Source organism: Pituophis catenifer, unplaced genomic scaffold (assembly GCF_029215685.1).
Source record: "Pituophis catenifer annectens isolate HBS135680 unplaced genomic scaffold, rPitCat1.0.hap2 SCAF_2, whole genome shotgun sequence".
Lineage (NCBI taxonomy): Eukaryota > Metazoa > Chordata > Lepidosauria > Squamata > Colubridae > Pituophis > Pituophis catenifer.
The window spans coordinates 3,680,375-3,701,096 of record NW_027256882.1 but is presented as its reverse complement, the minus strand read 5'-3'; the positions used below and the strand labels follow the sequence as shown (position 1 = coordinate 3,701,096).

The following is a 20,722-nucleotide window of genomic DNA, read 5'->3' as shown; positions in this document are numbered from 1 at the left end:
GTCCCGTGAAGGAAAAGGCATCTGGAGACCCACCAGAGTCCTTGGAGCCATTTGCAGTTGCTCTGCAGGACAGAGAAAGGATGGAGACACAACCTTTTGGAAAGGAGGGAAGCGGAAAAGGCCCTTCAGCTGCTCAGCCTGGGAATTGGGGGAAGCTCTGGACAAGGACTGGGCAGGAGATCCTGAAGGAGGAAACCCTCCTCCCTTCAGAAGTTCATCCCTGGACCTCCATCCAATACCGGGAGGCTGAGGGTCCCCGAGGACTTTGCAGCCGCCTCCATGGCTTTTGCAGGCGATGGCTGAGACCAGAAAAGCACACCAAAGCCCAGATGCTGGACCTGGTGGTTCTGGAGCAGTTCCTGGCTCTTCTGCCCCCAGAGATGGAGAGCTGGGTGCGGGAGTATGGAGCAGAGACCAGCTCCCAGGCGGTGGCTCTGGTGGAAGGCTTCCATCTGAGCCAGGTGGAGGAACAGAAGGAGCAAGTCGAGTTGCAGGTAAGAGTTCAATAGAGAATAGAGAATCTGTTTGAATACTTCACCCCTCCTTCCCAAACCTCTCTGACATTCATAATATGTGGCAATGTCCCACCTGTTCCAGTAAGACATTGTTCCATTTCTTTCTCACATTTCTGACATAACCACATTGTTGGATATTGGGGGCTTTGAGGTTGTGTTCCGAATATAGGAATCCACTTTACGTCGTGTGATGTACATTAATTCTGTTTCTTCCTTCCTCCTATTGGAAGTGCTGCACTGTGGAGATCAGAGATCCTGAGGGAAAGAAGAACCCATCAAATCCTCCCCAGGAGCTATTTTTCAGGAGGATTCTTAGGGAGGATCAAAGTCAGGACACCTTAGGAGGTAACTGAAGATCCTCCAATTACCCATCTGTCTTACCTTCGCTCTCTCTTCTTTTCTATACAATACCTCCTTCTATTTATACTTCTCCACAATAATTACATCTACAGATAATTGCCCAGCGACCGTCTTCAGGTGAGCCTCCTCCTCCTGGGGAAGGAGGAGACTGAGGTCCACCTGAAGGCGCATGCTGAGGTATTTGTGGTTTTTCTGGAAGACAAAATCGCTCGACTTTGTTCCCAGTTGGATGCCAGCGCGGTTGCTGGTCCGGTGGAAGCCTCTGAGACAGGTTCTTGCTCTGATATCTGGGAACGGTTTGACCCTGTTGCTCCTGAGGAAGTGGACAGGATCCTAGGGAGTATGGGTGGGTGCAAGCACCTGTGTTTTAGACCCATGCCCTGCCTGGCTTGGGAAAGCTTCCCGGGATGTGACAGGTGGGTGGACGCTGGCAGTCATTAATGCTTCCCTACAGGAGGGGGCAGTGCCCCAGCATTTGAAGGAGTCTGTGGTCCACCCTCTTCTTAAGAAGCCATCACTGGATTCCACCCTGTTGAATAATTTCCAACTTGTCTCCAATCTTCCCTTTTTGGGGAAGGTGGGTGAGAAGGTGGTTATGCAGCAGCTCCAGAGGTTGTTTGAGCATATCTTGGTGACGTTTCGACGAGGTCCCACTCGTCATCTTCAGGCTGGTGCACCAAAACTTGCATGTATGTGTATGTGTATGTGTATATATATAATTTAAAACCTGTCTCCAATATTCTCTTTTTGGGGAGCTGGTGCGCTTATGCACTTGCCTTAGAGACCTCTTAGGAATGGGGTGAGGTCGACAGTAGACAGTCTAAGGTTAACGTTTGGGGGTTAGAGAAAGAAACCACAGAGTCCGGTAGTGCATTCCAGGCATTAGTGGCTCTTTTACTGAAATCATATTTTCTGCAATCAAGTTTAGCGCAGTTTACCATAACTTTGTATCTATTGTGTGCTCGAGTATTGTAGTAGTTGAAGCTGAAGGACTCATTGACAGGTAGGAACCCTGCCAGTCAAGATTCAGGCCTGGATTTGGGACAGAATCGTCATTGGCCACGTTTTTGTATGATCTCTGGCGAGAGCGGGATGTGAGTGGCGCATCCATCCTTGCTCTACTTGACCGCGGTTGTGTGCAGGAGGACCTTTGTGCAACTATGGGTTGTGCGCCAGAAACAGCCCTTCCTGAATCGGTAACAGTTACTGATGCCCTAATCACTTCCCGTTTTGACTATTGCAACACACTGTACATGGGGCTGTCCTTGACAAGCATGTGGAAGCTCCAGTTGGTGCAAAATGCAGCGGCCCGCATGGTTTTCTACAGACCCTGGTATGCACAAGTGTCACCTCTCCTGAAGAAGCTGCATTGGCTGCCAATTTCCTTCCTGGTGCAATTCAAGGTGCTGGTTGTCACCTATAAAGCCCTCCATGGCTTGGGACCAGGTTATCTGAGGGACCGTCTCTTACTAGTTACATCTGCCCGACCCACCAGAGTGCAGAGGGAGGGAATGTTGCGGGTGCCATCCCCTAGGAAGACACCCCTGGTGAGACCCAGAAGAAGGGTTTTCTCCATGGCGGCATCATCATCACATCATCCCCCCAGAGATTAGAATGGCCTCCCACAGTAGCACTCTTCCAGAAGGCGCTGAAGGCCTGATTCTGCCAGGGGGCCTGGGAAACCTAGAGCGGGATGGAGCCCATTAAACGGCTCCTGTGAGGTGCTTTTGCCGGGGGTGGGAGTGATTTTATTATTTTAATGTATTATATAATTTTCCTTTTATTAGTTTATTATTTTAATATGGGTTTAATATTTTGTAAGCTGCCTTGAGTCGTCATGTGCGAATAGGTGGCATATAAATTGTCTAAAAAAATGAATAAAATAAATATTTTGTTAATTATTTATTTTGAAATTATTTATTCCTTACAGCGAAACAAAGAATGAAATTTTCTGGTTTTTATGACGGCGATCAAACAGAGGCTGAACTTCTAAATCAAGTAAGAAAAGGAAAAGTTATTAGATCTGTATTCTCCTTTCAGGAAGTGAAGAAGGTATACAGAGTTCTCCCTCCTTCTATTCCCTTGTTTGGACTGGGTTATTTTTGTGTTCTTCCACAACACGGAGAGCAGAATAGCAGGTTGAAATTGCTGTCAGCCAGCATAGCTTCCTCTGGTTGTCTTGTTCTGCTAGGTGCTCCTCCAAATTTGCCTTTACAAGAATGTCCTTCGAGAATTAGGAATAAACGTCTGACAGTGGCAGGAATTGCTAGACCACTTTTCTTTTTGTAATTTATCAACCTCCTAAAGTACGGATTAACAGAGTTGGAAAGGACCTTGTAGGTCATCTAGTCCAACCTCACTACACCATTTCTGACATTTTATTTATTTATTTATTTATTTATTTAATTTAATTTGTATACCGCCCTTCTCCAATAGGACTCAGGGCGGTGAACAGCCATGATAAAACATAACATACAAAATTTAAAAACAGTTTAAAAAATAATTATTTTTTAAATAATTTTGGCTATCAAATTTAAAACAACCCAGTTAAAACCAATTACAAATTACAAATTAAAACCGAAGGGATGGGATCAAGCCAGGCCGGCTAGATGAAATAGATGTGTTTTCAGGGCCCGACGAAAAGTCCGGAGGTCTGGTATCGTGCGTATCTCTGGGGGTAGGTCGTTCCAGAGGGCAGGTGCCGCCACAAAGAAGGCTCTCCCCCTGGGGGTTGCCAGCCGACAGAGGCCCTCTTTGTGCGCGCGAACTGGCCGGTGGGAGGCTATTGGCGGCAGAAGGCGGTCTCGTAGATACCCCGGATTTTGGCAGTCTAGTCTTTTCTTGAAAGCTCCCAGTGATGAAGCTCCCATGAAACTTCTGTTCCATTGTTGCATTGCTTTCACTGTAAGAAAATGTCTCCTTATTTTCAGGTTGAATTTCTCCTTGTTCAGTTTCCATCCAATACTCCTTGTCTGGCCTTCAGGTGCTTTGGAAAATAACTTGACTGTTGAATTCATACTGGCGGGCTTCTCATGAGGATTCCAGTTTAGAAAAAACACAGGACAAGTGTTTTCTCGGGATGAGAGAGCAGCAAACAAAAAGCTACAATCTCTTTTATTAGTTACCCAAATACAGCGTCATCAGAAGGCGTTATTATGGCTACACATCTCATATTACATACAAGAGATAGGAAAGCAATGGTAAAGATGCAAAGCAAAACCTAACTCTGGCTGCTTGGTACCAGATACTACCAGGCGAGAGGCCCATCTCCGTTATCTGATTCTCAGGAATGTGTTTACAAAGAGATAGGAGATGTGTCTGCTTTGCTTCTCAGGAATGTTTATACAAGGAGATATCTTTGCTTTTGCAGGCATAGCCTATGTTATAAACAAAGAGAGAATGAATAGGGCCCTTCAGAGAGTATCCATATGAACCCGCTTTTCATAGTCTGGTTATTTCGGTGCTAAGCTCCATACAAGTGTCCAACCAGTTAAACTGGTCTATACATGTACTATGGCCACTGCATTCCCACACTTGACCCCCTCCTCTCTGCCCCTCAAATATTGGAGCACTGCTACCCTGTCTCTCCTGTTCCTTCTCTTCACTAGACTAGCCATGCCCAGTTCCTGCACCCGTTCATCGTATGTTTTAGCCTCCAGTCCCCTCATCGTCTCAGTTGCTCTTCCTTGCACTCTTTCTAGAGTCCCAAGATCTTTGTTACATCTTGGCAACTAATATTGGATGCAAAGTTCCTAAGTGTGGTCTTACCAAGGCATTCTAAAGTGGAACTAACACTTCATGTGATCTTGATTCTATCCCTTTCTTAATGCAGCCTATGATTCTGTTGGGTGTTTTTTGGCAACTGTAGCACACTGCTGGCTCACGTTTAAGTGATTGTCCACTAGGACTCCAAGATCCCTGTTCCACTTACTACTGTAGAGCCAGGCATCACCTATTCTATGGCAGTGCATTTGGTTTTTCTTTCCTAAATGTAGCACATTAAATTTCTCACCATTGAAGTTCATTTGGTTAGAAGGTGCCAATCTGTCAATCCTTCTATATCTTGAGCCTGTTTAGTGCAGTGTTGGTATTCCTGTCAATTTGGTCTTGTCTGCAAATTTGATGAGTTCCCCTTCTATCCCCGTGTTTAAATCATTGATGATGATGAACAGATCTTGCAAATCCTCCTGTTCTGTTCCTTTTTCCGTGTTCAGGAGAGTCTTGTGTCCTTCGAGGAGGTGGCTGTGTATTTCTCTGAGGAGGAATGGTCTCAGCTGGATCCTGACCAAAAAGCGCTGCATTCGGAAGTCATGCTTGAAAACTATAGGAATGTGGTCTCTCTCGGTAAGAGTTTTCTTGTCCCCAATCCAAGAGTTCAAGAAGACAGATTATAGTTAGTTTTTTATTAAATAATCACTAATCAGATATCGTCTCCTGGGAGGGAGAAGGAAAGGATCTGGCCTTCTTGTACTCAAAAGAAGGAAAGAGTCAGTGTCTATTTGCTGAGATGCTTTTGCGGCATTCCTTATCTGTATTTTTCCATTTCTATTTGAACTTATCTGTGGAGGCTGAGAAGAATGGGGTGTGCTTTTATGTGTCCTCTGGAGATCATGTGATAAGAATGTGTTGTCATTTGTTCTCTGAAACCTTCCCAAATTGTGTGGGAACAGAACTTTCATGCTTGGGCCATGAAAGAGCATTCTCCCAATCCAATTCAAGAACAAAGGCCTCATGAAATGTGACTCAGAGCATCCTAGGATACAGGTGATCTCCGAGTTACCACAGTTCACTAAGTAACCATACGAAGTTACGATCTAGCCCTCTTCCAGTCCTGAAATAACAAATGTTACAGCACCACGGCTGTCATTCACACTTACAAATGACAGCAGAGGCGTTGCAACAACAATCATCCTACCTGCACCTCCACCCCACCCTGCTCGGACTTACGTTACGAGGACATAGCGAGCCGTCGGTTCCTTTGCCTGCTTGGGTGCATTTGCAGAAAAAAGAGGCCTAAAGTAGTGAGAGATACACAAGATCAATAGTGGGAAATCTGGCACTACCGATCTCACATGATCTCACACTAGATAACTTTAGGCCTCTGTTCTCTGCTCACCAAGGGCTGCACGAGATCCAGGGCAAAATGCTTTGGAAACAAAGGGGAGGCCTCTTTGTTTTCAAAGACTTTTGCCCTGGATCTCGTGCAGTCCACAGTTTGTAAGGAACACAGGAGTAAAGTACTGCAGTGTGAGATCCCGCAAGATCACTAGTGTGAGATCTTGCACTTCTCGTCTTGTGTGATCTCGCACTAAAGTTGTTTAGGCCTCTGTTCTCTTCAGTCGGAAGCCTGTACCAGATCTGGCCAAAAAACCCTTGCAAGCTGATGAGACTTTGGATAATAGCCATTCTTGAAGCCTCCCAACTTTTCCAGTCTCAGTGCAAAGAGCATTTACAAGCCAATGGGAGGCTTCAGGGAAGGGACTTCACTCCAAAGTCTCATCACTGGGTTCAAGGAACAGGCCGAGCGGGAATCCTGCCTGCCAGACAGACGCCGTGCAGTAGCTGCTCCAAGATACACCAGGGAAGAAGGAGCTTTTTTCAAAATTGTTTCAGTTCTCACAGGTGTCTGCTGAAATTAACCTAGTCCAATAAATCTTAAGTTTTCTCCTTATATCTCCTTGGGTGTTTCCCCTGATTATTCCATGATTCAAAACAGACTTTGATTGAGATTTGCACATATATAGATAATTGTAAAGAAAGAGATGTTTTGTAGATATTTTCAAAGCTTTCAGGACTCATGAATATGCAAACATAAAACATAAAAGAATTTTGGAAAAATTCAGAAGGAAATTCACTTGACTTTGTATGGTTTGATCTTTTTCTCTAACCTTGTTACCATTTTCATTTCCCTTTTGCTTTGAAGGTAATAATGGGCAGGAGAATCAAGATTCCTGTGAACTGTTCCAAGTGATCAATGCTAAAGATGGAACGGAGAAGTTTGGAATTCGAATGGAATTAGAAACCCGTGATAGAAAAGAATCAAATGATTGGAATCAGGAAAGCTCATCTCCCACCGAGGCTCCGATGCAAGACTTTCTTGCCCAACAGGAGAAAATAAGGAAAAAATATATTGGGGAAAGTGTGAAGCCAATCAAAGCTAAATTACAAGTAAAAGAACACTATTTAAGCCAAAAGAAAGGAGAAGATGCTATAACAAGACACAATGGACAAAGTTACAATGGGACATTCATTCCTTCTCTTGGAAATAAGTTCCTTACATCTCAAAAAGTGATAGACACAAAAGAGAAGCCTAACAAATGTTTGGAATGTGGAACATGTTTTAGAACAAGCAGGCAACTTACTTCCCATAAGAGGGTCCACACAGGGGAGAAGCCGTATAAATGCATGGAGTGTGGAAAGATGTTTGGTCAAAGTGGTCATCTTATTTCCCACAAAATGATCCACACAGGGGAGAAGCCATATAAATGCATGGAGTGCGAAAAAACCTTTGCTCAAAGAAGTAGTCTTATTTCCCACACGAGGATCCACACAGGGGAGAAGCCGTATAAATGCATGGAGTGTGGAAAAACCTTTGCTCAAAGAGGTCATCTTATTTCCCATAAGAGGATCCACACAGGGGAGAAGCCGTATAAATGCATGGAGTGTGGAAAGACCTTTGCTCAGAGCTGTGACCTAAGAGCACATGAAAGGTTCCACACGGGAGAAACCATATAAATGCATGGAGTGTGGAAAGACGTTTGGTCAAAGTAGTCATCTTATTTCCCATAAGAGGATGCACACAGGGGAGAAGCCATATAAATGCTTGGAGTGTGGAAAAATCTTTGCTCAAAGTGGTAGTCTTATTCGCCATAAGAGGATCCACACAGGAGAGAAGCCAAATAAATGCATGGAATGTGGAAAGACCTTTGCTCGAAGTGGTAGTCTTATTCGCCATAAGATGATCCACACAGGGGTGAAGCCATATAAATGTTTGGAGTGTGGAAAAATCTTTGCTGGAAGTGGTAATCTTATTCGCCATAAGAGGATCCACACAGGGGAGAAGCCATATATATGCTTGGAGTGTGGAAAAATCTTTGCTGAAAGAGGTAATCTTATTCGCCATAAGAGGATCCACACAGGGGAGAAGCCATATATATGCTTGGAGTGTGGAAAAATCTTTGCTGAAAGAGGTAATCTTATTCGCCATAAGGGGATCCACACAAGGGAGAAACCGTATACCGTATATACTCGAGTATAAGCCGAGTTTTTCAGCGCATTTTTTATGCTGAAAAAAGCCCCCTCCCCCTCGGCTTTTACTCAAGTGAGGAAAAAAATGCCTTTTTTTCTGTAACCGTTTTTGCTTCCAGGGGGCTGCAGGCAGGCTTGCTAAGGGCAAAACAGGGCATGGGGTGTGTGTGTGCCTAGCAAGACTCCCTGCAGCCCCCGGAAGCAAAAACGGGTTGGGGGGGGCTTCAAGGGAGAAAGAAAGAAATCCTCACTATTTAGGGAGATCCCCATGTGCACTGAGCTTGAGTTGAGAGCTTATTGTAATTGAAAGCTTATTGTAATTGGCTGCTAGCTATCCTTGCTCAGGCTAAGCCAGGGGTGGGCAAATGAGGCCCTTTTGCAACCTGTGGACTTCAACTCCCAGAATTCTTCCAGCTTGGCTGTCGCAGGAGTTCTGGGAGTTGAAGTCCACAGGTTGTAAAAGGGCCACATTTGCCCACCCCTGGGCTAAGCTAATCAATAGTGGAGCTCTAAGAATGCCAGATGAGAAGGAGAAAGGGAGGGAGAAAGAAAGAGAGAGAGAGAATGCAGCTATCTTTTAACAGAGGCTTGAACTTGCCTGAAATTAGATCAAGCCCTACATCACTTAACTCAATGTATCAGATTAAATTGTTATTGAATTATTTTTTAGTATATATACTACATTCTCTTGTGTAATTTAGTTATAGTGTAAAACTAGTCTATTATGTCTCAAAATAAAAGGGAGAACAAAAATCCAATTAGTGCCATGTAAATTCTGGAATCCCCAAAAACCTTTCCCACTGTATTTATTAAACAAATTTATAGAGCTACCCAACTCATATACAGTACTTTTAAAGTTATTGTTGATACCATATTGTTTTTGTTTCCACTTACAGAGCTAGTTTATTGTTTTTCTTTGAAATAAATATTCAAAAACATTTAACCTACTGATGCCTCAATTAATGTAATTTTATTGGTAACTTATTTTTATTTTGAAATTTACCAGTAGCCGCTGCATTTCCCACCCTCGGCTTATACTCGAGTCAGTAAGTTTTCCCAGGTTTTTGTGGTAAAATTAGGTGCCTAGGTTTATATTCGGGTCAGCTTATACTCGAGTATATACAGTAACTGCTTGGAGTGTGGAAAGACGTTTGCTCGAAGAGGTTGTCTTAATTCCAGTGGTGAAATTAAATTTTTTTTAACAACCGGTTCTGTGGGCATGGCTTAGTGGGGGTGTGTGGCTTGGTGGTCATGTGACTGGATGGGCGTGGCTAGCTGATCATGTGACCGGGTGGCCGTGCCTATGTGCATAGGGACTACTCAGAGGGCTGAAAAAAGTCATTTCTGACAGCTCCTCGCACTTTTGTCATCATTTATGCCATCATTTATCTTCTAGTCCAGCGATCTCCAACCTTGGCAACTTTAAGTCTGGCAGACTTCAACTCCCAGAACTCCCCAATGCTGGCTAGAGAATTCTGGGAATTGAAGTCCACAAGTCTTAAAGCTGCCAAGTTTGAAGACCTCTGAGCTACGGCTTTGGGGCCAGCCTTTTGGGGAGGGAGTCCCATTCGGAGAGACCCCTGCCTCTCAGGAAGCATCAGGCCCAGGCAGAGAAAGTTGCCAAGATTGGAGATCTCTGGACTAGAAGACCTCCAAAGGTCCCTTCCAACTCTGTAATTCTGGTATTGGCAAGCAAGCACAGTTAAGCTACTTAAATCCTCCAAAGCAGGGGTCCCCAACCTTTTGGACCTCAGGGACCACTAAGTTCATAATTTTAAATTTCACGGACCACTAATACGAATCCAGCGTGCTGCTTGCTGAAGCACCTGGACTCCCAGTGACGGGATAGGGTCCCCCTCTCTCTCCTCTCTCTCCCCCTCTTTCTCTCTCCCCCCTCTCATTCTTTCTCTCATTCTCTTTCCCCCGCTCCCTCATTCTTTTCTCTCCCCCTCTTTCTCTCTCCCATTCTTTTCCTCTCTTTCTCTCCCCCACTCTCTCTTTCTCTCCCCCCTCTTTCTCTCTCCCTCTCCCCCACTCTCTCTCATTCTTTCTCTCCCCTTTCTCTTTCCCCCACACTCTCTCTCATTCTTTCTCTCCGCCCTTCTCTCCCTCTCTCATTCTCTCCCCCTTCTCTCTCCCCCACTCTCTCCCTCTTTCTCTCTCCCTCTCTTTCTCTCTCTCTCCCCCTCTTTCTCTCATTCTCTCTCCCCCCCTCTTTCTCTCTCTCTCTCCCCCACTCTCTCTCCCCCACTCTCTCTCTCTCATTCTCTTGCAGGGGGCCAATCTGGTGTCTGCAATGGAGAGCAAAATCCAGCTTCTTCTCTCTGCTATAAGTGCAGCATCAGGATTCCACCTTGGTATATTTGCAGCGCAAGGCAGCCCTCGTTTCCTGCCAACTCGGAGCAATAAACAGCGTCTGGTTCGGGGAGCAGCCAGATTTTGCTCTCCATTGCTCTCTCGGCCCCCTGCAAGGTCTCATCTCTCGAGAAACCCAACCAAAGTTTCCCGCACCACTTCAGGGAGCGCTCCTCGAGAGACGAGAGCTTACAGGGGGCCGAGAGAGCAATGGAGAGCAAAATCCGGCTGCTCCCTGAACCAGATGCTGTTTACCGCTCCGAGTCCCAAGCGGCAGGAGAGGAGGGCTGCCTTGTGCTGCAAATATACCAAGGTGGAATCCTGATGCCGCACTTAGAGCGGAGAGAAGAAGCCGGATTTTGCTGTCCATTGCAGACACCAGATCGTATTGCACCACCTGCAAAAATGCAAAAATTTCCAAATGTAGCCCTGCCCTCTAACAGCCCTCCTGATGTTCAACTGTTGTCTCTCAAGGAGGATACTTGGCCATCTTCATGCTTTAAAGGATTCTACAGTGTAACAGCAGATGTCTCCCACCTTGGCAGCTTTAAGAGTTGTGGACTTCAACTTCCAGAATTCTCCACAATTCCCCAGAATGGGCTAGGCGGGAGTTGGTCCACAGGTTGTAAAAGAGCTACAATTGCCCAGCCCTGGGCTAGGGTAGGCTGACGCCACGCAGGTGGGAGGCGGGACAGGGCGAGGGGTGGGCGAGCCAGCAATTTAACCAACGGTTCGGTGTGTTGCAAGGCCAATAAATTGCAAAAAAACACCAAACCATTTGTTAAATTACTAGCTCGCCCGCCCCGCCCCCACTATTTATTGGCAAGGGGCGGGGTGAGCCAGCAATTTAACGAACTGTTTGGCCAGGCCACCTAGAACCAGCAGAATCCCACCACTGCTTTTATAGAAAAAAAAAGCTTCAGCTATTTTGTCTTTACATCAACCCCCTATTTCATACTTCAATTCCATGATTATAAATGCATGGAGTGTGGAAAGTTTTGCTCAGTGCAGTTACCTAAGAATACACAAAAGGATCCACACAGGGGAGAAGCCGTATAAATGCTTGGACTGTGGAAAGGCCTTTGCTCAAAGAGATAGTCTTATTCGCCATAAGAGGATCCACACACGGGAGAAGCCGTATAAATGCATGGAATGTGGAGAGGGCTCTGTTTAGGCCTCTGTTCTCTGCAATCGGAAGCCTGTACCAGATCCGGCCAAAAAGCCCTTAGAAGCTGATGAGACTTTGAGGCAGCAAAATAGCCATTCTTGAAGCCTCCCAACCTTTCCAATCTCAGTGCAAAGAGCATTTACAAGCCAATGGGAGGCTTCAGGGAAGGGACTTCGCTCCAAAGTCTCATCATTGGGATCAAGGAACGGGCCGAGCGGGAGTCCTGCCTGCCAGACAGACGCGGTGGAATACCTGCTCCAAGGTACACCGTGGAAGAAGGAGCTTTTTTCAAAATGGTTTCAGTTCTCACAAGTGTCTGCTGAAATTAACCCAACCCCATAAATCTTAAGTTTTCTCCTTATTCCTCCTTGGGTGTTTCCCCTGATTATTCTATGACTCAAAACAGACTTTGATTAAGATTTGCACATATATAGATAATTGTAAAGAAAGAGATGTTTTCTAGATATTTTCAAAGCTTTCAGGACTCATGAATATAGAAATACTGTCTATATCACACTACTGTAAGCATGCAAACATAAAACATAAAGGAATTTTGGGTGCTCGCTTCGGCAGCACATATGCTAAAATTGGAACGATACAGAGAAGATTAGCATGGCCCCTGCGCAAGGATGACACGCAAATTCGTGAAGCGTTCCATATTTTTATAGGAATTTATGCTCCCAACCAACAACAGGATCATTTCTATAAGACGTTACATACTAAAATACTACAATGGGACTATAGATCTATTTTAATAATGGGAGACTGGAATGGAGTAATAGATTCTAAATTGGACAAAAGGAGTTCAGCGAAATCTAGGATTAGGTTACCTCAGACCTTTTTTGATATGAAAGAAGATTTGGAACTAAAAGATATTTGGAGAATATATAACCCAAAAGAACTGGATTATACTTTTTATTTAGATAGACATAGATCCTTCTCTAGGATTGATTTTATTTTGTTGTCAGATGATCTACTTGTCAAGACAAAAAGAACAAAGATTTTTCCAAGAGCTTTGACTGACCATAGCCCAGTATGGATAGAAATTGAGATGGATAAGATTGAGAGACGTTCTTGGAGATTAAATGAGAACTTGTTCAGATATGAAAAAAACACAACAGAACTTAAAAAGCATTTGAAAGAATTTTTCGAAATAAACTTGAATAAAGGTACCCCAATAGAAATTGTGTGGGATGCAAGCAAAGCCTATATGAGAGGGGTGCTTATCCATATGAACTCTAAACATAGACTGTTTCGACAAAAGAAAAGATCTGAATTGGAAATAGAAATAAAGAATAAAGAACACTTACTTATTAAAAATCCAACAGATGAAAGAATATGTGGTGCTATAAAACTCTTGAAAGATCAATTCCAAATGCTTATGGCGGAACAAGTTGCAACAAACTTACAATATGCGAAGCACAATACATTTTGTAACGCTAATAAACCGGGCAGATGGTTGGCTTACACATTGAGGAAAAAACAAAGTATACGGACTATTGACAGTATTGATATTGGAGGGAAAGAAATTTTTCAACAAAAATTAATTAAAGAAGCTTTTGTGGATTATTATACCAAACTATATGCCAAAGAGGAGGTGCAGAATGGACTTATAGAAAAATATTTAAACGATAAAAGAGTTACAAAAATTACTGATCAACAAAAGGAAAGAATGAATTATCCTATAACAGAGGAGGAGATAATAGTAGCAATTAAACAGTTAAAAACAGCCAAAGCTCCTGGTACGGATGGTTTGACCGCAGTGTATTACAAAACTTTGCAAGCTGAAATGGTGGAACAACTCAGAGATTTATTTTGCAATATTCAACTAGGGGGTAAAATACCCCCATCATGGACAACAGCTTACATATCTTTGATACCAAAAGAACAAGTCGGTCCTAAAAAACCAGAGAATTACAGACCAATATCTCTTTTGAATACAGATAATAAAATCTATGCGAAAGTATTAGCCAACAGGTTGATGCCAGTAATCCAAAAGGTGATTCATGATGATCAAGCGGGATTTATCGAGGGCAGACACATGAAGGATAATGTAAGGCAAGTAATAGATTTATTGGAATATCTTGAGAAGAATAAACAGATTCCTGCAGTGCTGGTCTTTTTGGATGCAGAGAAGGCCTTTGATAGAGTGGATTGGAATTTTCTACTAAAGACTTTAAAAAAGATGGATTTTGGGGATCAATTTATACAGGCGATTTCAGCAATTTACCAAGAGCGAAAGGCACAGATTATTATTAATGGAAGTTTGACAACAGAGTTCAAAATCGAAAAAGGAACAAGACAGGGATGTCCGTTGTCCCTACTTTTATTTATTTTAACACTAGAAGTCTTGTTAAATACAATACGGGACTCTAATATCTTGAAAGGTATAATGATTAGGCAAGAGGATTACAGAATAAAGGCATTTGCAGACGATCTGGTTGTTACCCTATCACAACCAATGGAATCAATAATCCTGATGAAGGACATTATACAAGACTATGGTAAAGTTTCAGGTTTTAGACTGAATCCAAAAAAGACTAAAATGATAGCTAAAAACATGACACAAGATCGTAAACATGAGCTTGAAAGGAGGGCAGGTTTTGAGATTGTACCTAAGGTAAAATATCTAGGAGTTCAGGTTGCAGAATCAAACATGAAATTGTTTCAAAATAATTATGAGGTGTTGTGGCGAGAGGTGCAGAAAGATATGGAGACTTGGAAAAAACTGCAGCTGTCTCTACTTGGAAGAATAGCAGCAGTTAAGATGAACATTTTGCCAAGATTTCTTTTTTTGTTTCAAATGATTCCGGTGCTCAAAAGTGATAAACAATTGAAAGTCTGGCAAACTGGAGTGAATAAGTTTGTCTGGAACGAGAAAAAGCCGAGAGTGAAATTGAAAATTATGCAAGATGTTCCAGAAAGAGGAGGTCTTAAACTTCCAAACCTACAGTTATATTATGATGCAGCAGCTTTAACCTTAGCAAGTGATTGGTTTGGAAGGAAAAAGACTGGAATATTGAATGCAGAAAGTTTTGATCTTGAATTTGGATGGCATGCTTACTTATTTTATGATGACAAAGTTGATAAAGTATTTAAAAGTCATATACTCAGAGACTCTTTGATGAGAGTTTGGAAGAAGCACCGATTCAAATGGGATTATAAAATACCGCTATGGCTGGATCTTGGTCATATTTTGTGGAATACAAATATAATGTCACTCGGGGGGTTTTTATACAAAGAGGTTCTTTTTACAGATGCGGGCAGATGGCAGCTGAAGACATTGCAGACACTGTTGGACGAAGGGATTAATTTAACTTGGTTACAATATAATCAATTACAATTGAGATGGAAAGAGGACCAAAAAACCGGTATTATGTTGCATGAGGAAGAATTGGTTAGACATATAAAAGAGAAAGGTCCAATGCATATCAAAAGGCTTTATAATGTTTTGCTAGAAAGGGATTCAGAAACTGAATTAGTTAAAGATTGTATGATTAAGTGGGCACAAAATTTTGAAGAACCAGTGATGTTGGAAACATGGGAAAAAAATTGGGTTCAGAATGTTAAATTCACACAGTCGCAGAACCTGAGGGAAAATTTTTATAAAATGTTTTATAGATGGCATTTAGATCCCAAAAAATTGTCATGTATGTACCCTAATGTTCAGCCAAAATGTTGGAGATGTGAATGTTTGGATGCTACATATTATCATGTTTGGTGGACCTGTAGGAAAGTTAAGGCTTTTTGGATAAAAATTTGGTGGGTCATGCAGAATGTTTTGAAGAAAAAAATTCAATTCTCTCCACAATTGTTTTTATTGGGTATAGTTAAGGGTTTTACATCGGGTGAAATAAAACTGATATTGTATATGATAACAGCAGCAAGATTGTTGATAGGTAAATATTGGAAAAATGAAGCTTTGCCCACTATTGAGGAATGGACTTTGAAGATGGCCAGTTTTGCAGAGATGGCGAAGATTTCAGCATACTTAAAAGATTGTTCACAAGAGACTTATGAATGGGAATGGAAAAGGTGGATAGAATATGTTCAGAACAAATATCAAACTAGAAAGTATCAAATAGCTTTTATTTGAAAATAATGTATTAGAAATATTTTAATGTAATGAGGGTAAAAAGAAAAACTATAAAGGGGAGGGAGGGGTTCAAGTTTTTACATAAGTTTTATATTAAGGGGTGTGTGGTTTTTTTTGTTTGTTTTTTTATCTTTCTTTATCAGATATGAGTATAATATAGGGAAGTCTGGGGGGAGGGGAGGGTTAGGGAGGGTTAGGGAGGTTGGGAAGTTTGGGGTGGGTGGTGGGGGGGGAAAGGGGTGAAAATGTAATTGTAAAACTTTTGCAATAAAAAAAAAAGGAATTTTGGAAAAATTCAGAAGGAAATCATTTTCATTTCTCTTTTGCTTTGAAGGTAATAATGGGCAGGAGAATCAAGATTCCTGTGAACTGTTCCAAGTGATCAATGCTAAAGATGGAACGGAGAAGTTTGGAATTCGAATAGAACCAGAAACCCATGGTAAAAATCAGTCAAATGATTGGAATAAGGAAAGCTCATCTTCCACCGAGGCTCCGATGCAAGACTTTCTTGCCCAACAGGAGAAAATTAGGAAAAAATATATTGGGGAAAGTGTGAAGGCAATCAAAGCTAAATTACAAGTAAAAGAACACTATTTAAGCCAAAACAAAGGAGAAGATGCTATAAGAAGACACAATGGACAAAGTTACAATGGGACATTCATTCCTTCTCTTGGAAATAAGTCCTTTACATCTCAAAAAGTGATAGACACAAAAGAGAAGCCTTACAAATGTTTGGAATGCGGAACATGTTTTGGAACAAGCAGGCAACTTACTTCCCATGAAGGGATTCACACTGGGGAGAAGTTATACAAATGCAGAGAGTCTGGTAACAGGTTCAGAAGACGTAGTAATCTTATTTCCCCAAAAAGGATCCAGCCAGGGGAAAAGCCATTTAAATGCATGGAGTGCAAAAAAACCTTTGCTCAAAGAAGTAATCTTATTTCCCATAAGAGGATCCACACAGGGGAGAAGCCGTATATATGCATGGAGTGTGGAAAGACGTTTGGTCAAAAAGGTCATCTTATTTCCCATAAGAGGATCCACACAGGGGAGAAGCCGTATAAATGCATGGAGTGTGGAAAAACCTTTGCTGAAAGGGGTACTCTTATTCGCCATACGAGGATCCACACAAGGGAGAAGCCATATAAATGCATGGAGTGTGGAAAGGCCTTTGCTCGAAGAGCTTATCTTATTTGCCATGAGAGGATCCATACAGGGGAGAAGCCGTATAAATGCATGGAGTGTGAAAAGACGTTTGGTCAAAAAGGTCATCTTATTTCCCATAAGAGGATGCATACAGGAGAGAAGCCATATAAATGCATGGAATGTGGAAAAACCTTTGCTGAAAGGGGTACTCTTATTCGCCATACGAGGATCCACACAAGGGAGAAGCCGTATAAATGCATGGAATGTGGAAAGGGCTTTGCTCAGAAAGGTAGTCTTAATTCTCATAAAAGGATCCACGCTCAGAAGAAACTGTATAGCAATAGTAATTCCACTTAGATTTATATACCAGTCCACAATGCTTTACAGCACTCTTTGAGCAGTTTACAAAGTCAGCATATGGTCTCCAGCAATCTGGGTCCTCATTTTACCCACTTCAGAAGGATGAAAGCTGAGTCAACCATGACCCTGTCAGAGTCAAACTTCTGGCTGTGGGCAATTAGCCTATAGTACTGTATTCTATCCACTGATCCACCACGTCTCTATAGATTTTGATCTGTATGCATATTGTGCTTTCCTGATCCAAAGGAGACAAGGTAGAATCCAGCAAAATGAAATTTAATGTGGAGAAAAGTAAGCTTTTACATCTGGGCAGGAAAAACAGATTACCTGAAACCTGGCTGGAAAATAGTAACTGTGAAGGGTCCTTGGAGTCGGAATGGATGATCAATTAAGCATGAATCACCTGTGTGCGGCAGCAGCCAAAAAAAGCGAATACAATCTTTGGCTGTATAAACAGAGGCATAGAATCAAAATCACATGAAGTATTACTACCACTTCATAAAGCCTTAGTAAGACCACACCCGGAATACCGCATCCCCTTTGGGTCATCAAATTACAAAAAAGATGTTGAAACTTTGGAAAAAGAGCAAAGGAGCAGCTAAGCTGATTAAAGGCCGGAAGACTAAAACAAGAACGGTTATAGGAACTGGGCATGGCTAGTCTAGTGAAGAGAAGGACCTTGGGGGACAGGATAGCAGTGTTCCAATATTTGAGGGGCTGCCACAGAGAGGAGGGGGTCAAGGAATAATGGATGGAAACTTATCAAGGAGCGATTCTACCCAGAAATAAGGAGAAATTTTCTGACAGAACAATCAACCAATGGAAGAGCTTGCCTTCAGAAGCTGAGGGCGCTTCGTCGCTGGTAGGTTTGAAGAAGAGATTGGACTGCCATTTGTCAGAGCCCCCTGCTTGGGTGGGGGGTTGGACTAGAAGAGCTCCAAGTTCCCTTCCAGCTCTTCTGATTTTGATTTTGAAACCTCAATCCATCCTGGTGCTTTTTTGCTAAGTAGGAGGTTTTAAAAGAAAGATGAATAACAATGGAGATTAAGGTTATCGTTTGCCTTCAAAGTGATGTGTGGATGCCAATATTTAAGTGGTACATTTCAAGTAACTCCCTCTGATGAGTATTGCCACTAGAGCAGAGTTGCAGGCAGAAATGCAATTAGTCCTGAATCCCTTACTATTGTTTCAGCTTTTCTTCCTTTGCTTACTATTGTCAATCTGCCTTTCCACCCTGCTTCACATTATGTAACACAAGTAACAACTGAGAAAGAAAACCATAAGGAAAAGGGGGTTATAGTGATGCTGAATTAGAAAATGCAAGTCATAGGCTCTTTCTCCTTATTTTGTGGTGATCTTTCCTTGCCTTTCCTCGTGTTGCCCATCTCTGGACTCACACAATCTTATCAATAACTTTTTTAAAGTGAGGTCTCCAGAACTGGACACAGTATTCCAAATGGAGTCTCACTAAAGCCCTATGTAGAGGGATAGGAGCTCCTTTTTGCTGATGGTGATACATCTGGTGATGCATCTCAGAATTTTGTCTGCCTTCCCAGCTACCTGGCCACACTGTTTACTTATGTTGCAGTTATCCTTGTTTCAGTGCCATGGCAACTACTTTCACATAGTTGTGTAAAAGAAGAGAAGAGAAAGCAGTGGTAGGGATATGTGGACGCATATTAAGTTCCCATAGGTAGGCAGCCTGCTGGCCAACCCAGGCAGTCCCTGATTTACAATAATTTATTAAGTAACCATTTGAAGTTCCAATGGCAATAAATGATGGCTCTGACCTACTCCCTCCCTCCCAAATTAGACATACTCCAGGATATCAGAATGAAAACCACTCTGGTGTGCTAACATTGCAAAGGATCAATCAAGAAGGAAGATCTTTGGAAAGCAACGAGGTCCAAAATATCATGAAAATAAGAACTACAAAAAATTACTTCAGTCCTTCCTGATGAAACACACAGAAATGTGAATGGGAACTTTCTCTGGGATGTCCAGATACCAAAAATAATCCAGCCTGCCAACAAAGGAGAAAATGTGTAGGTCACGGTTGAAATGAGGGGTCCTTGGTGGTCTCTGAGCTTGATTGTGTTGTTGCAGACCTTTCATTAGCCAAACGAGGGAAGATCCTCAGTGCACCAACCAACCTCAGAGGGCACCAAGGACCCCTCAATCCAACCTCCATCCACTGTGTCAAATTAATCACTGTGTCAACCAGGATGAACGCAGAAGCAAGGAACCTTTTTCCGTCAAAATCTCTTAGGATGTGATGGAATAATGACAGATGTCAAGGTAGACTGCATGCAGAAAGCTTTAGGGTGAACAATTTACCTTTCTAGCAAGAGGCCAGAATGAAGAGAAGCTGAAACATGCGTGAGCAAAAGATACTTTTCAAGCATTAGGGCCATATTTTTATAATGGTATATCGTAACATTAAGTAACTTAGAATTAAGTAACTGTAGTCATGTAAATACTTGCTAAAGATACATAAAATTCTCAATGGAGCCATCAGCTTTTCTTGTTTTGCATTTGCTTTTCTTTTTCTCTTTTCATTTATGGTCTAATGATATATGCCTGCATTCAATTCTCCAAGGAGTAACTCTAATAAACTTAAGCAACAGATGGGGACAGACCTGGCGAAAGGGGAAAATTTGCAGCTTTTTTTAATTATTATTTTTATTTATTTATTTTTAATTTCATTTATATACCGCCCTTCCTCGGAGACTCAGGGCGGCTTACAATGCATTAAGCAATAGCCTTCAAAGTTTTGTATATTTTTATATGAAGTCAGCTTTGTATAAAAGCTTTGTATAGGTGTATACACCACCTTTGTATAGGTAGGGAGTCCTGCCCCACCTCCCACCTGTGCGGCGTCAGCCTACCCTAGCCCAGGGCTGGGCAATTGTGGCTCTTTTACAACCTGTGGACTTCAACTCCCGCCTAGCCCATTCTGGGGAATTGTGGAGAATTCTGGGAGTTGAAGTCCACAAGTCTTTTTTTTTTTTTTAATTGGAAAAGTTTTACAATTACATTTTCTCCCCATTCCCCCCCCCCCCAACTGCCCTGTAACCCTCCCCAACCCCCCCTAACCCACCCCTCCCCCCCGGACTTCCACAGAATATAAGCCAAATCAAAATCCCCTTTTTATAAAACTTGAACCCCTCCATCCCCAATATATTTTTCATCTTCACAAAATTCAAATATTTCTATCTTTATATAACACTTTCAGTTAAAAGCTATCTGATACTTCCTAGTTTGATATTTGTTCTGCACATAATCTATCCACTTTTTCCACTCCCATTCATAAGTTTCTTGTGAGTGATCTTTTAGATATGCTGAAATCTTCGCCATCTCTGCAAAACTGGCCATCTTCAAAGTCCATTCCTCGATAGTGGGCACAGCTTCATTTTTCCAATATCGATCTATCAGTAATCTCGCTGCTGTTATCATATACAATATCAACTTTGT

The 20,722-nt window shown here is 42.3% G+C and overlaps 1 protein-coding gene and 1 non-coding gene across 2 annotated transcripts in view; both read left to right on the top strand.

The window, feature by feature from the left end:
* LOC139311609 (zinc finger protein 665-like) overlaps window positions 1–20,722 on the top strand; it is a 94,645-nt gene that overhangs the window by 45,452 nt on the left and 28,471 nt on the right. The window contains exons 6-8 of the mRNA XM_070936079.1: window positions 7,296–7,585; window positions 7,668–8,041; window positions 16,623–17,206. Of these exons, the coding sequence (XP_070792180.1) occupies window positions 7,296–7,585; window positions 7,668–8,041; window positions 16,623–17,206 (1,248 nt within the window). The remainder of the gene's footprint in view (window positions 1–7,295; window positions 7,586–7,667; window positions 8,042–16,622; window positions 17,207–20,722) is intronic.
* On the top strand, window positions 12,204–12,310 carry LOC139313516 (U6 spliceosomal RNA). Its single transcript, XR_011600120.1, has one exon. It is a non-coding gene; the product is annotated as a U6 spliceosomal RNA (small nuclear RNA).